The 13466-nt window shown below is 43.1% G+C and overlaps 5 protein-coding genes across 8 annotated transcripts; 2 read left to right on the top strand and 3 right to left on the bottom strand.

Annotated features, from left to right (window-relative positions):
* The first annotated feature begins 15 nt into the window (after nucleotides 1–15).
* LOC108092866 (MAP kinase-activated protein kinase 2) lies at nucleotides 16–4852 on the top strand. Of its 3 annotated transcripts, none has more exons than XM_017192699.1 (4): nucleotides 16–134; nucleotides 2819–3399; nucleotides 3484–3899; nucleotides 4051–4852. In XM_017192699.1, exons 2-4 carry the CDS (start codon nucleotides 2841–2843, stop codon nucleotides 4147–4149), a joined length of 1074 nt encoding a protein of 357 aa, XP_017048188.1. In that variant the 5' UTR covers nucleotides 16–134; nucleotides 2819–2840; the 3' UTR covers nucleotides 4150–4852. The 3 variants fall into 3 exon arrangements, with proteins under 3 accessions (XP_017048188.1, XP_017048190.1, XP_017048189.1); XM_017192701.2 differs by having other exon boundaries at nucleotides 23–134; nucleotides 2830–3399; XM_017192700.2 differs by having other exon boundaries at nucleotides 23–134; nucleotides 2816–3399.
* Nucleotides 4853–5290: 438 nt separating this feature from the next.
* LOC108092867 (N-acylneuraminate-9-phosphatase) lies at nucleotides 5291–8747 on the bottom strand. The gene is made up of 3 exons (XM_017192702.2): nucleotides 8296–8747; nucleotides 6638–7123; nucleotides 5291–6421 (listed from the first exon to the last, which is right to left on the bottom strand). The coding sequence occupies exons 1-3, from the start codon at nucleotides 8437–8439 to the stop codon at nucleotides 6035–6037; spliced, it is 1017 nt and encodes a 338-aa protein (XP_017048191.1). The 5' UTR covers nucleotides 8440–8747; the 3' UTR covers nucleotides 5291–6034.
* Nucleotides 8748–9453: 706 nt separating this feature from the next.
* On the top strand, nucleotides 9454–10359 carry LOC108092988 (protein lin-52 homolog). The gene is made up of 4 exons (XM_017192881.2): nucleotides 9454–9588; nucleotides 9644–9814; nucleotides 9884–9988; nucleotides 10050–10359. The coding sequence occupies exons 1-4, from the start codon at nucleotides 9549–9551 to the stop codon at nucleotides 10202–10204; spliced, it is 471 nt and encodes a 156-aa protein (XP_017048370.1). The 5' UTR covers nucleotides 9454–9548; the 3' UTR covers nucleotides 10205–10359.
* A 107-nt stretch (nucleotides 10360–10466) lies between these two features.
* Nucleotides 10467–12354, bottom strand: LOC108092987 (alpha-protein kinase 1). Of its 2 annotated transcripts, none has more exons than XM_017192879.1 (2): nucleotides 11750–12354; nucleotides 10467–11599 (listed from the first exon to the last, which is right to left on the bottom strand). In XM_017192879.1, the coding sequence occupies exon 2, from the start codon at nucleotides 11587–11589 to the stop codon at nucleotides 10819–10821; it is 771 nt and encodes a 256-aa protein (XP_017048368.1). In that variant the 5' UTR covers nucleotides 11590–11599; nucleotides 11750–12354; the 3' UTR covers nucleotides 10467–10818. The 2 variants fall into 2 exon arrangements, with proteins under 2 accessions (XP_017048368.1, XP_017048369.1); XM_017192880.1 differs by having other exon boundaries at nucleotides 10467–11594.
* A 471-nt stretch (nucleotides 12355–12825) lies between these two features.
* Nucleotides 12826–13304, bottom strand: LOC122319744 (regulator of telomere elongation helicase 1 homolog). Its single transcript, XM_043207404.1, has 3 exons — nucleotides 13184–13304; nucleotides 13005–13104; nucleotides 12826–12842 (listed from the first exon to the last, which is right to left on the bottom strand). Exons 1-3 carry the CDS (start codon nucleotides 13301–13303, stop codon nucleotides 12826–12828), a joined length of 237 nt encoding a protein of 78 aa, XP_043063339.1. The 5' UTR covers nucleotide 13304.
* Nucleotides 13305–13466: the final 162 nt, after the last annotated feature.

The raw sequence follows: 13466 nt of genomic DNA, 5'->3' as shown, positions 1-13466 counted from the left end.
AGAGCATGCTGGCTATTATCGATGGTACCATCGTTCGCTTCCCAGCTCTAAATAATAACTATAAATTTCGTTTCGGGTTGTTGTTCTTTTTTTTTCGTTCAGTTACATAGCACGGTAAAATAAATACCCGGAAGGTAATTACGATCACCTGAACTCCAGGTGTAATGCAAAAAATATCCAACAATAGGCCGTAGGAGCGCGAATCGGACGCGCTTAGCCAAAAGGACTGGGCCACCTAAGAACTATTGAGGAGCGATAACAAGATAAGAAAAAACCTACTGGCGTGTACAGTGAAAACCAGAAAAATAGAAATGCTAGTTCGGCAGTGAGAAAACATGACGCATTGTTTGCATTTGTATGGATGATATGTGAGTGTGTGTGAGTGGGCTTCCCAGTGAGCGTAAGAGCGTGTGGTCAGTAAAATACGCGTTAACCAACTTATTTAACAAAAGGAAAACATTACTTTTACTTGTGGGAATGCGTAATGTATTCAAAATAAACAAAACATAATAAGCATAATTTCATCAGAACGCACACAAGTGCACCCCTCCCCGGTTATCGATATATGGCGATAAGCGATATCGTCGAACATATGCAATTACCACCGTTTACCTGTTTTTTCGTAAAAATGAGAATTGTGTAACTTTTTTCCTCTGAAAAACATGAAAATGAGCAACGAGTATGGGTTTATTTCGACCCCCATCCAACTTCCATCCCCATTTTCTTCATACTGTTTCTGTAAATTCATTTGCATGCTATTTGAATTCAGTTGAGATCGGAGCACTCCGAGGTTTCCATTCTACACCAAAGATGCACATATGTATGGTTTTGTACATGTGTATGAATGTATGTATGTATATGACTAGAAAACTAAAAAGTGAAGCTTTTTATTTACACTCTAAAAAATAGAACTCAACAAAACAAATGCATCATGAGAGTTGTAATATTGTCCTTGAATATTCATGTACATATGTATTTGACATATTAGCATATTGAAGTTTTATATCGCATCGTCTGGATACTAAATGTTAGGATTTCTCATTATTATTTGCATTAAAAAATGACATACCTTTAGTATACTACAGAGTGTTAAAATCAACAGTCAGAAATAATATACATACAATTTGTCACAAAAGTGTTTTCGCGTGAAGATTTTTTTAGAAATTTCCCATTATTATTAAGAAAAAACCACTATGCAATAAGTTTTGAGATAGATTTTTTTTTATTTTATATTATTCATGTATTTCTTAAGAATACACAAAAAAACAAAACATAAATTTTCCAACTAACAAAAAAGATATAACAAAAACAAAAAAAGTCTACATATTTTCCACTGTCAAATAAGTGTTTTCGTTTTTACATTTCTGGTGTTTTCTTGAATTTTTTTTCTAGAATATGCTTTTAGGGTTGACTAGATGATATAAATATGCATTTTGAGCTGTTCAATGTCAGTTCTCTGTACTTACAGACGTTAATAGTCGTATAAATAAGTGTTTTACAATGCCGGGCAAAAGAGTTTCTTTTGATGTGAGCCAATTGGTATATTACAACCATACCATTGGGAATAGTACTGCAGACATTGCAAATTTGTTTAAATTGAATATAAGAACTGTCCAAAATATAATAAGTCTGGCAAAAAATGAGAATAGGCTCGAAAATTAGCCAGTAAATGGTCGGCCGGGTAAGCTCTCAAACAGAGCTATCGGATTTTAATGAAAAAAGTAGACCCGAACCCCACGATCTCAACAAGAAAACTGGCTGTGGAGGTAAGGGAAGAATGTGGAGTGGATGTTTTTCATGAAACTATTCGCAGAAGCCATAATTTCACATCCCGAGTAGCTAGAAAAAACCCCTTTTATTAAAACAAAATGTTGAAAGGCGTCTTTTATTCGCTCAAACTCTTTTGGATGAGCCCCCAAGTTATTGGAACGACTTGATTTGCTGTGGCGAGTCGAAAATAATGTTACAGGACCCAACCGAGTGTGGAGAAAACTGTTGTGTGCCCTACAAAATAAAAACATTATACCGACAGTAAAATTCGGCAAGCTGTCCGTCATGGTGTGGGGGTGCATCTCAAGCAAAGGAGTGGGTGATTTAGTATTTATCGAAAATACGATGGATGCTAAACAATATCTTGAGATTTTAAAAACCAATTTGGTAAACAGCGCGAACACATTTGGTTTTGGGCGCAGCTTTAAGTTTTACCAAGACAACGACCCAAAACATAAGGCTCACAGTGTACGAATGTGGACGCTCTATAATTGCGGTAAGGTGATTGAGACTCCAGCCCAGAGCCCGGATATCAACCCTATAGAGAATGTGTGGGCGTATTTGAAAAAGAAGGTCGCAAAAAGGCATCCCACATCGCGACCAATGCTAAAGGAATTTATTTTAGAAGAATGGAATCAGATCCCAATAGATTATATAGAAAAACTAATTAATTCAATGAAATTACGGCTTGAAGCTGTTGTTAAGGCCAAAGGGCATCATACCAAATATTAAATAATATTAAAAAATATTATTATTATAAGATTAGCGTTAAGTAATCACCCAGTTCCTTAAAACGAAAACACTTATTTGACAGTGGAAAATATGTTGACTTTTTTTGTTTTTGTTATATCTTTTTTGTTAGATGGAAAATTTATGTTTTGTTTTTTGTGTATTCTTAAGAAATACATAAATAATATAAAATAAAAAAATCTTTCTCAAAACTTAATGCAAAGTGCTTTTTTTTCAATAAGAATGGGAAATTTCTAAAAAAAATCTTCACGCGAAAACACTTTTGTGACAAATTGTATGTATCTCTATTTCTAAGCAGTTAGAGATCAGGCGATTCCAGAATGCTTTCGCTGCAAAACCAACGGCAACCGAAGACCACCCCCTTGGTGGATGACTACGAGATCTCCGATACGGTTCTTGGGCTGGGAATTAATGGGAAGGTTGTGCAGTGCACCCACCGCCGCACCAAACAGAACTATGCCCTTAAAGTGTTACTGGATAACGAGAAGGCCCGGCGCGAAGTGGATCTCCACTGGCGAGTCAGCGGCTGCCGGCACATCGTGAACATCATCGACGTCTACGAGAACACCTACAGCGGCAGGAAGTGCCTCCTAGTGGTCATGGAATGCATGGAGGGGGGTGAGCTCTTCCAGCGGATTCAGGACAAGGCGGATGGCGCCTTCACAGAACGGGAAGCAGCACAAATCATGCACGAGATCTGTGCGGCAATAGATTATCTGCACAGCCGAGATATCGCGCATCGCGATCTTAAGCCGGAGAACTTGCTGTACACCACCTCACAGCCGAACGCTATCCTCAAACTGACGGACTTTGGCTTTGCCAAGGAAACATTCACCAATGACACGCTACAGACGCCCTGTTACACTCCCTATTACGTGGGTAAGTGCGCCTATAGTTCTAAGTAAACCAAACCAAAATAGCCAATAAGTTACCAACCAATAACTCAAACATTTTGTTTTGCAGCTCCTGAGGTTTTGGGTCCTGAAAAGTATGACAAAAGCTGCGATATCTGGTCGCTAGGTGTTGTGATGTACATCATTATGTGCGGATTTCCGCCGTTCTACAGCAACCACGGCCTGGCCATTTCGCCTGGCATGAAGAAACGCATTCGCACCGGCCAGTATGATTTTCCCGATCCGGAGTGGACGAATGTGAGCCCGGCGGCCAAGGATCTAATTAAGGGCATGCTGAACGTGGACCCCAGCAAACGTTTGCGCATACAAGACGTCATCCGCAACAAGTGGATCGCCCAGTACAATGCCGTTCCACAGACGCCGCTTTGCACGGGACGGATGCTCAAGGAGAGCGAGGAGACCTGGCCAGAAGTGCAGGAGGAGATGACGCGTTCGCTAGCTACCATGCGCGTGGATTACGATCAGGTGGGTTTCTGCCGTGTGGTGCGGTGCATCTTGGCTTCAACATAATCTTCATTATAATTTTGGTTAATACCTTGAAGCTATTATGTAGAGACCAAAGACGAAAACGTTTGCGATATTTTTATTAAAAACTCGTTTCACTCTTATTCATCAGATGCAAATCAAGGCGCTGGATAAGTCAAACAATCCGCTGCTGACAAAGCGCAGGAAAAAGATCGAGGAGATATATGCAGCAAATGCGACACGCAACTAAACGAGAAAGCCAGAGCAACCAACAAGGCAAAGCCCGAAGTGAAATGGGCGAAGAACCTAGGATGGCCCATCCTATCTGTTTAACACTTAAGCGACAAAGTTGTACAATGCTTTACAAGAACGATAACTATTACTATACTACGACGACAGAATCAACTGCTAATAACTACTACGATAACAACCACTACAAAACAACAACTCCATGTTATGTTACGTTACGTTTTCTTTTTCTTTTTGTCCATTATCTATGTATAATCCATTTCAAGTAAACGGTTCTTAGGGTATTTTGTAGTCTGAATAGTGCTCTTTTATAAAAAACAACTTAAAGCGTAAGAAAATAACGAACTTAAGAAAAGCCAAGAGCATGCTTAGCTAGCCAGCCGAATTTTCAATATGCCTCGGTTTCGCGTGAAAATGTTTCGTTTTTCGACTCTTGAAAAGTGTAATTTTTAACCAATTTTTTTTACGTGTATGTGACTTTGAGTATAATTATATATGTATGTATATCCGTGTGTACATGTATGTATGGTATATGCAAGGGGAAAAGAACAAAACTCCAGTTAACGTTTGCAAGAATTGCAAAAAATTCAGTGTTGGTTCTTGCTTTTATTTGCTGACTCTGCAGGCGACATACCATTTTACCGTATAGCGTAATTGTAGTTCATAACAAATAAAAATCCCCCAAATAAATGAAACAAATAAAACAAGCTTGTTTTTGCTATGATTAACGGGAAACATTTTTCTTGACACTAATGCGGGAAATGGAAAGAAAGGACCGATCTTTGGTATTTCATATCGTAGAAAGAGATGCAGATATATATGGAATATATTGTAGCTTTGCAAATCTTGGGATAAATCCTCTAAAAACTGAATTCAAATTTTATTGGGTCGCATTTTGACTAGTTTTTCGGTGTTACCACACACTACTTCCACAAATTAGTAACAGTAAATGGAAAGAAAGGACCGATCTTTGGTATTGCATATCGTAGAAAGAGATGCAGATATATATGAAAGTATATGGAATATATTGTATTGTAGCTTTGCAAATCTTGGGATAAATCCTCTAAAAATTAGTAACAGGACTCTATTAAACTGATTTACTTTTTCAGTTTTCCGGTAATATTCATGAAAAACCAGGTACCTTAGCTTCGCAGTGTCATTTATTTTCATATCCATGATCAACAGTGCACGCTGGCTATGTGCCATATACATACATATATCATCAACGATGCAGTTCGCGTGGGTGCGGAATAACCTGGGCTTTGTGAGAGAGAAAGGGGCATGCGTGAGTGGGGAGGGACTAGGTGGTTGCAAATAACAATATGCCACAATTCGGAGACTGCACGACTAAGACAATAGTTAACACTCACGAACATCCATGGTTAAACTATAACAATTACAGATTTTTCAGTGATTCGGTTTTTTTGCTCGTTAGGTTCATGTTTGTGGTCTTCGCCTGAGTTTCACTTTTTGTGTTTTGTGTTTCGTGTTTTGCGTTTACCTTGACGTACTTTCAGTTGCGTGTTATATCAATTTACAAAATATGTGACACAATATTCGCTTAGAAAAATACATTTGGTTTGCTTTTCCCTAGTTACATATTTCGTTTACACTATTTGTATGCTGTAGTTTATGTGTTCCGATTCTGTTTTGCTAGCCTTAATTTTAGTCTAATGGCAGATATCGAGATTCACCGTGATTACGGGCTCCTCCCGTTTATAGTTGAACTTTAAATTCCTGCTTTCGTTTCCAATTCGGTTGGCTGTCCTTTGACCATCCGTGGTTATTACATCCATTCTTCGGTCTCCGCTTTAGCTATAGTTTTGTAAACTGAAGGTACATTTTTCGACATTCTCCCGATCCTTTTGATCCCGACTCCCTGCTCTCTAGAGAAAGCTGTCGCAGCTGTTCTCCGCTTCGCTGTTGGAGCAATCCATGGCGGGCAGAGAAACCCCGCGTCGATACAGCCACTGCCTCTGCTGATGGTGACGATGGTATCCCTGCACAGTTCCCGGCTCGCAACTTGAGCTGGAGCTGCTCCCGCTGCTACTGCTCTGACCGCTTGAGGTCATGTGACTGCCACGCCGTCTCGAGGTGGATGGCGTGTCCAACGGAGCGATGGCATTCAGGCGCGGGAAGTACTTGTAAATCTCCAGCAGATTACCCAGCTTGACGTGCGGTTTGTACTCAACATCTTCCAGCGATTGCACTGCCAAGCTGCTATTGCTCAGTGGTGTCCAGAAGGTGAGGCCCAGTTGGGCCAAGTGGCCGCCCTGAAAATAGTGGTAAGAAAACAGTCAGTGGTTAGACCTTCGGAAACAATTTTTAAATTATTCGTGTCACATTAAGTTTACAATTAATAACAACGATATTAAAAAGGTTGAATTGGCGCTCGAACGGGAGGCAATTTGCAATCAATTTATTATCATCCGAATATTCCGAGACACTGCGGTGGTAGGAAAGTTTTGAAAAGCGAAGGCTTGACTTACCATGATGTCGGTTTCCAGTTTGTCGCCGATCATGGCACACTCCTGCGGCTTTACGTTTAGGAAGTTACAGGCGGCATAGAAAATCTCCGGATGCGGCTTCTCCCAAGGCAGATCCGACGAGACCAGGACGCAATCAAAGTAGCCCTGCACATGCAGCTTGGCTACCTTCTCCCACTGAGCATTCGAAGGTCCATTGGTGATGAGAGCCAGGGCGTAGCCCGCCTGGCGCATCCGCAACAGCAGCTGGACATAGTCTGCCGAAATGGCCAAGTAGCGATACCGCAGCCTCAGCCACTGAGGATAAATCTGCTCCGCGAGGTGTTTGTGGCGTGCTGGGAGTGATTCTCGCCAAAGATGAGTACGCCACGAGTCCAGCGAAGTTTGCGAGTTGTCCGGACAACGGCGGAACGCTTTTAGGAAGTTCTGGGTGGACTGTGTGGCGTCATCCTTGCTAAACTGGTACTGACTCTCCAAAACATCCGAAAGCTTAAAAGCAAATGGTAATGTAGAGTATAAAACGTTTTTGTATTATTGGTACTTGTTAAATAATTTTACGTCTAGTTATAACTTTCAGGAAATGTTACATTTTCAAAGGTCTTCTGCGTGTCGTAAGAATCGCAATTTATTTAATAATACGTAAATCCGCACTGTTAATTATAAGCGTCAGATTATTTAACCCAATCATTCGATCGAGTCAAAGCCAATTGATTAATCGTCCGAATTGTCGTAATCATTGAACTGAAATTGCCGCCGATCCACATTCCGTATTTCAATATACATATGTAGGCCCAATGATAGCCACCGGGTAATTTCTGTAAGTTTTATGTTTTTCCGCTTTATGAATGTGGAACATTTCAAGAGGGCGCGGTCTGGTATATTCTGTCTGATAATTAAAAACAACTGAGTAAGCAAACTGTCTAGAAGCTTTGCCTTTGTTTAAGGTCATAACATAGCTTACTTAAAATATATCGTTATCAGAATTAAAAAAAAAAGGTGCATTTACGTGTATTAAAAATTCTTAGAAGCTACATTTAACTTAAATTTTTGATAAGATATTTCGGTTATCAAAATTGAACTGCTATCTGTATTTTACCTGAAGCAGGAAAATGACTTAAATTCATAAGGATCTTGTACTTTAACTATACAATCTCCGCAAATGCACAATTCGTGTAAGGCCTCTAGATTTGAAAGAAGTAAAGTTGGAAATAAATTGTATTTAAGGTGCAATAAAATCACTTCTTTTTTCGGGTGTCATTCTGGGTAGAAACTTAGAGACTGACAATATATGAGCGATTTGGGTGCTATTAAGCCTTAAGGTTTAACCGAACTTCTTTTCCGAAACTTGAACGTAGCGCTCTTGGGCTTTTGTGTGCTCGGCGTGCCGATAACCTTCTAGAGTGCATACACCCGTGGTTATATTTAAGTTAGGACCTTGCGAAGTGCACTTGGATTTTGGGGAAAGGAGTGGGGCAACGCGACGCAAATAAACAATCGAAATTCGTGCGCGTGCTATCAGCTGAGCGTCCGGGTTTTTCGACTACGTAACAGTGGCAGCGGGCTGCAGTGGAAAATTTCAGAGCTGGGCGGCTCGCCTGCTGCGCACTTTCACCCCCCAAAATCGAACCAGGGGGGAGGGGCGAAGTAATGTAGCTGCTCACCTTTCTGATCGCCTTGGAGTCGCCGGCCCGCGTTGGAATCAACGTGTTGTCCAGGTCAAAGTAAAAGGCACTGATTTTCGCACATGTCGCATCTAAATGTGTGCTTGTTGTTGCCTGCTTACTAGAAAATTTGCTTGCTGCCATGGGAGTCACAGCGCGGGGGCGTGGGAAGACGGAAGTCCGTGGGGTCGTGAGCAAGAAGGGAATCTTTAGTTGGTCAGTTTAATCCGCCAGCGGACTGTGATTCGAAATTGGCGCCAAAGACACGAAATATTCAGAGTGCAGCGCTGCAGTGTTTTTGCCACGAGCGAGCTAAAAGTCCCGCTTCTTGCGCGGCGAAGTTAAAACGGCAACTGAATCGAAAAAAACGAAACGGGAGCGGTCGCACTAAGGTCGCCAAGGGGGGCGGGGGAGCGGAACAGGTGAGTGTGAGCGAGTGAGAGTGTGTGTGGAAAGAGTGAGAGTGGGCAGCGACTGAAAAAGCAAAAGAAAGTGCGAGCTCGCACGGGCCAACAGTGTCGACTAAAAGTTTGCGCATCGCGGCAAGTGTGACCAGCCGTGGGCGTAAGATGAATTATATGAAATAGGCCCCATCTAATTACTTTTAAATTTTTAATTTTTTTAGGTGTCTCATATTTAAAAAAACAAGGTAAAACATATGTGTGCTAATACTGTATGCTAATACTGTTGAATGAAACTTTTTGTAAAGTATATGAAATGTGTAAAAGAGTTTTGTCAAGATATCACAATAAATTTCTTTTGGGCCAAACCTTCTACACTGCTGAAAGCATTGTTTTTAGATCCATTAGCTGTTGTCTGAGTAATTGGGAAAATTCTTTTCGGCCTCACTATGCGCAGTTCTCCAAATACTATTTGCTGGAAGAGCGAAATAGAGCATTTTCCACGCGCAGAGTTGTCTCTATACGGCAACAACGAGTGAGAGCGAGAGCACAATAGAAGTGGCAGGGGAGACCCCTCGCTTTACTGCTCTGGACTCCAAACTCAAATTTATTAAAGTGCCTTAATTTCCTGGTTGTTTTGCCTTATGTTTATAAATAATTCGGAATAAAAGCAGCGAAATCCGGCCTTTGTTCTCCAATATGAACGATTATTAGTCCTTTTACAACACTGGCTACGCAATACCGATAGTTTGCGGGTGGCAACGCTGCATTGTTTATTCAACTGCCGCACTGAGCAGTTTTTGGACTTTTTCAATTTTGTTCTTTTTTTTAGTGTTTTTGCTGTTTTAAACCATGAACAAGGCAGAGTCATCTGCGGAACGGTTTGCGCCAGGTGGGAGAGAGTTAAGACCACGTCAGAGACGTAGTAAAACGAACTTATTTTGCAGAATCTATTCTGAAACCGGACGAAGAGGTGGCAGAGGCTTCAACGGCCAGCAGGAACCAGACCTCCGTTGGAGAGCAAAAACCGGAGACCAAATCGAAACCGGACTCGCCAGAAGATGAGCTCATCTCCTTGGAAACGCTGCGCGCCTCGCCTGTCCAATGGCCGGAGCGATGTAAGTGTAAAAACGTGTGTTATCCCAGCTTGGCGGCATTTATAACGATTTTTCGCTTGGGCACTTCAGTTCCCGGAATGGACGAGTTCCTCACCATGAGCGACACGCCCATCTACACGCGCACTACGGACTACGCCAACAACCTGACCAGCGAGGACATGGCCAAGATCAATCGTTAGAAGCTCGATTACACAGACTTGTAAACAGTATTAAATGTTCTTCTCTATTAATTTAGAACTATCGCAGCTTACTCCCGAGGAGCTGATTGAGAAGATAAAGTCCATGCACGACGAGATTTATCAGTTGGGACTGCGAGAGGCTAAGGAGATGACACGCGGAAAACTGTTGGGCATCTTTGACCGGGAGCGCATTCCGAAGCGGCAGCCATGAGCCACGATCATCTGATCCCTGTAAGTGGGCCTCCTTAAAATCGGGTCGATCTCTATCTAAGAATGTTTTTGTACATAAAGCTAATTTTAAAGTAAGAAGTGCTCGTACAGAATGTAACACAATTTTACAAGGATAAAGAAGCGCTTGAACAGTAATTAACGTTTATTTCCATTAAAGCATTTTGGGTCCTACGTCGACAGTACACAGCTGTATTGCAGATACAAAAGGAGTGTGATTACTTGCTCGGAGTGCGACTGGAACTGGGAACTGGGAAGGATGTGTACCGGGGTGTCGGAGAAGGCACAGTAGATTTCGCTACGTAGGGATTGTTGCAACAAATAACTCGGTGCAGAAAACGGCGTATCCTTTTTGTTTATCTTAGTTAAAGTAGTCCTGAAACTATTGGCAGCAGTATATACAATGCCTGAATGCAATCGTATTTTGTCGTCGTCTTGGCAATTTTATAAAAATAATACAACAACCTAAGACCGCCAAGGGGAAATCGCTAACATGGGTTAAACATCATAACGGAAATAGTGTTGGTGCAGGGGTGTGCCCTTATCCTCTTTACCGCAACATACTTCCAGCAGCCTGTACGAGATCCGCTAAAAATACTACTCCTGCCACTGCATTCCGAACCGCTGCTCAAAGGTGATCCGATTGAAGACACCTGCGTCGGCCAGCTGCAAGGGATCGGTGTAGTACGCGAACCGCCTGATGTCCAGCATGGCCAGGTCGAACATCTGCTTCCAGCTGGTCAGGTCCGTGACGCTCATGTGTATCGGCAGCTGGGGATCCGGGATGTCAATGGCCGCCTGCAGTCGGTCGAAGGCCTCGGCGATTGGTCCCACCGACAGATTGACCCAGTACTCCGCCGGAAAGCGCTTGTTCTCGCAGAACGGCGCTCCCTTTCGCATAATAAAGACCAACATGAGGATCTCGTAGCGCTCGGAGCTCTCATAGAATCGCTTGGTACGGGTCTTCTCCACGAAGTCAATGAGAAGGATCAGGGGAGTGTAGTTCTGGAGGTGCATCAACAGCTCGCGATCGGTCCAAAGATAGCGACCGCCTTTTACGGTCAGCAGGCTCATGTTGCTAGACAGTTGTTGCTGTTGTTGCTGATGTTGTTGATGTTGCTGCTGTTGATGCTGCTGATGCTGCTGCTGCTGATGCTGCTGTTGATGTTGGAGTTGCTGATGCTGCTGTTGTTGATGCTGCTGTTGCTGCTGCTGCTGCTGATGCTGGTGCTGGAGTTGCTGCTGCTGTTGCTGGTGATGATGAATGACGCCGGTGGCTGGGGTAGGAGTTCCGGTGCTCGATGCAACCTGGCTGGGCATGGCGACCACAATGCCCGTCTGCTTCTGGCAGCCAATCTCCTCCACCATGTGCGCTGCGCTGCGATGACGACAAAATGCAATTAAGGCAAGTGGCTTAACTAGGCCAAGGTCGCTGCGTGGGCTGAACGGCACCACCCACCCTTGTTACTTGTTGCAAATGGAAATGCAAACTGGAAGGGCGGAGGCAGGTGCAACGAGTCCAACTTACTGCGTGCCCCAAACTAAGCGGCGGATGGATCAGCAGGTCTGGGCTTGGTCCGGGGGCTCGGCTCTTGCCCCAAAAGCTCTATAGCTACGGCTCTATGGCTACAGCTATCTGATCCGGCAGCTCTGCGTGCGTGCCGTGCGCCTTGGACGATGGTTGCCACACGAGTGCCTTCCCAAGTCCGAAGTCGGAGCGCTTTCGCTGCACTCGGTCTCGTTTTCGGACTCGGACTCGGTGCAAAAAACGATGGGGATGTGGACTGTGCACAAAAGGAGCTCGGCCCGTTTGGCAATGACCTTATTGGATGCGCTGTGCGCTGCCTGCAGTTCGCAGATTTGTTGCCAAGCCTGCTGTCCATTATTTAAAAAAATGTCAAGCATGTCCCCTACAAGCTATATAAACAACGATACTTTTATAAATAACACATTTCTTTCAAAATAATGGAAATTAAGTTTTAAAAAAATTCTGGCGCGAATGCAGTACCAACATTTAATGTTTATTTATATTTAGTAATTAAAAAATTGCATGGTAAAAAAACAAAGTACAGCCAGGCTTATGATACATATATGAGAGAGGATAATTTTTTAAATGGTCAACACATTACCTTACGAACTATCTGACTTTCTCGTGTTTGGCTAGCCGCATATAGAACTCGGCCTTGTGTTCATTCTTAAGATATCTCCGCATCCCGACGAGCATGTAGCGCATCTTGGGTGCGGCAAGCACCTCCAGGAGCACACTCAGGGGCGGACGCAGGGGGGTGTCCGGGGGTCCGGACCCCCCCAAAATCTGAGACTTTTTCAAATTTCCTTACAGCACACGGCTTTTCAACCATAAAAACTAAAATTTTTTTTGGTCGGACCCCCCAAAGGAACAAATTTTTTTATCGGACCCCCCCAAACATAAAAATTTTTGATCGGACCCCCCAAAAAACAAAAATTTTTCGATCGGACCCCCCCAAAATTTTTTTCTGCGTCCGCCCCTGAGCACACTCATCAGCGCCTGGAAGCTCTCGTCGCTGCCGTAGATCGCTTTTGTACTCCAACAGAGCCTTTCTGAAGCGGCGAAACTGATCCTGGCTAACCAAGCTGCGCAGCTGTAACACAAGTTGTGGGAATAACAACTAAAAAGAATACATTCCTCGGATTGTCCTACCTCTCGCAGGAAATCGGTTCTGGACTCGGGCGCCTCCTTTGCCTGCGAACTACTAGGCTCCACCTTGATATTCTCCACCAATTTGCACCGTTTTTTTGGCCACCTGGCTGGAACTTTCCGGCGGAGTCGGAGTCCCTTTTGTGAATCTTCACTAATCCAGAGGAATCATTTTTAGTTGCCGTGCAGCAATTGAAATCAATACTCTGAAAGGAGAATATTTTCCTGAGCATCTTAGCGAAAATCGTGCGAAGTAAAGCAGATTTGTGGGAAACTAGTGTTTACCGAAACATTTGAGTCGAGGCGACTCATAAAGTCCATGGCATTGGGCGCCGAGCCGCCCAGTTTTCGTCCAGCGGCACTGGCATAATCGGCGGCAGTCCATGTCTTTATGGAGTTGGCCATCTCCACTTTACTACAAAATGAAACAAAAAAAATTAATAATACAGCCAACCCAACAAAGGCCAATTCAATTCAAAATGTAATTTTTAGCAAATATTTTGGAACCACTTTCGAAAATAAATGGTGCCAGAAATTGACTTATCTGAGTTATATTCTGTATACGCCC

This window comes from Drosophila ficusphila, unplaced genomic scaffold, assembly GCF_018152265.1.
Source record: "Drosophila ficusphila isolate 14025-0441.05 unplaced genomic scaffold, ASM1815226v1 contig_198, whole genome shotgun sequence".
Taxonomy (NCBI): domain Eukaryota; kingdom Metazoa; phylum Arthropoda; class Insecta; order Diptera; family Drosophilidae; genus Drosophila; species Drosophila ficusphila.
The sequence above is the reverse complement of the archived record's forward strand: the minus strand, read 5'-3'. Positions and strand labels throughout refer to the sequence as shown.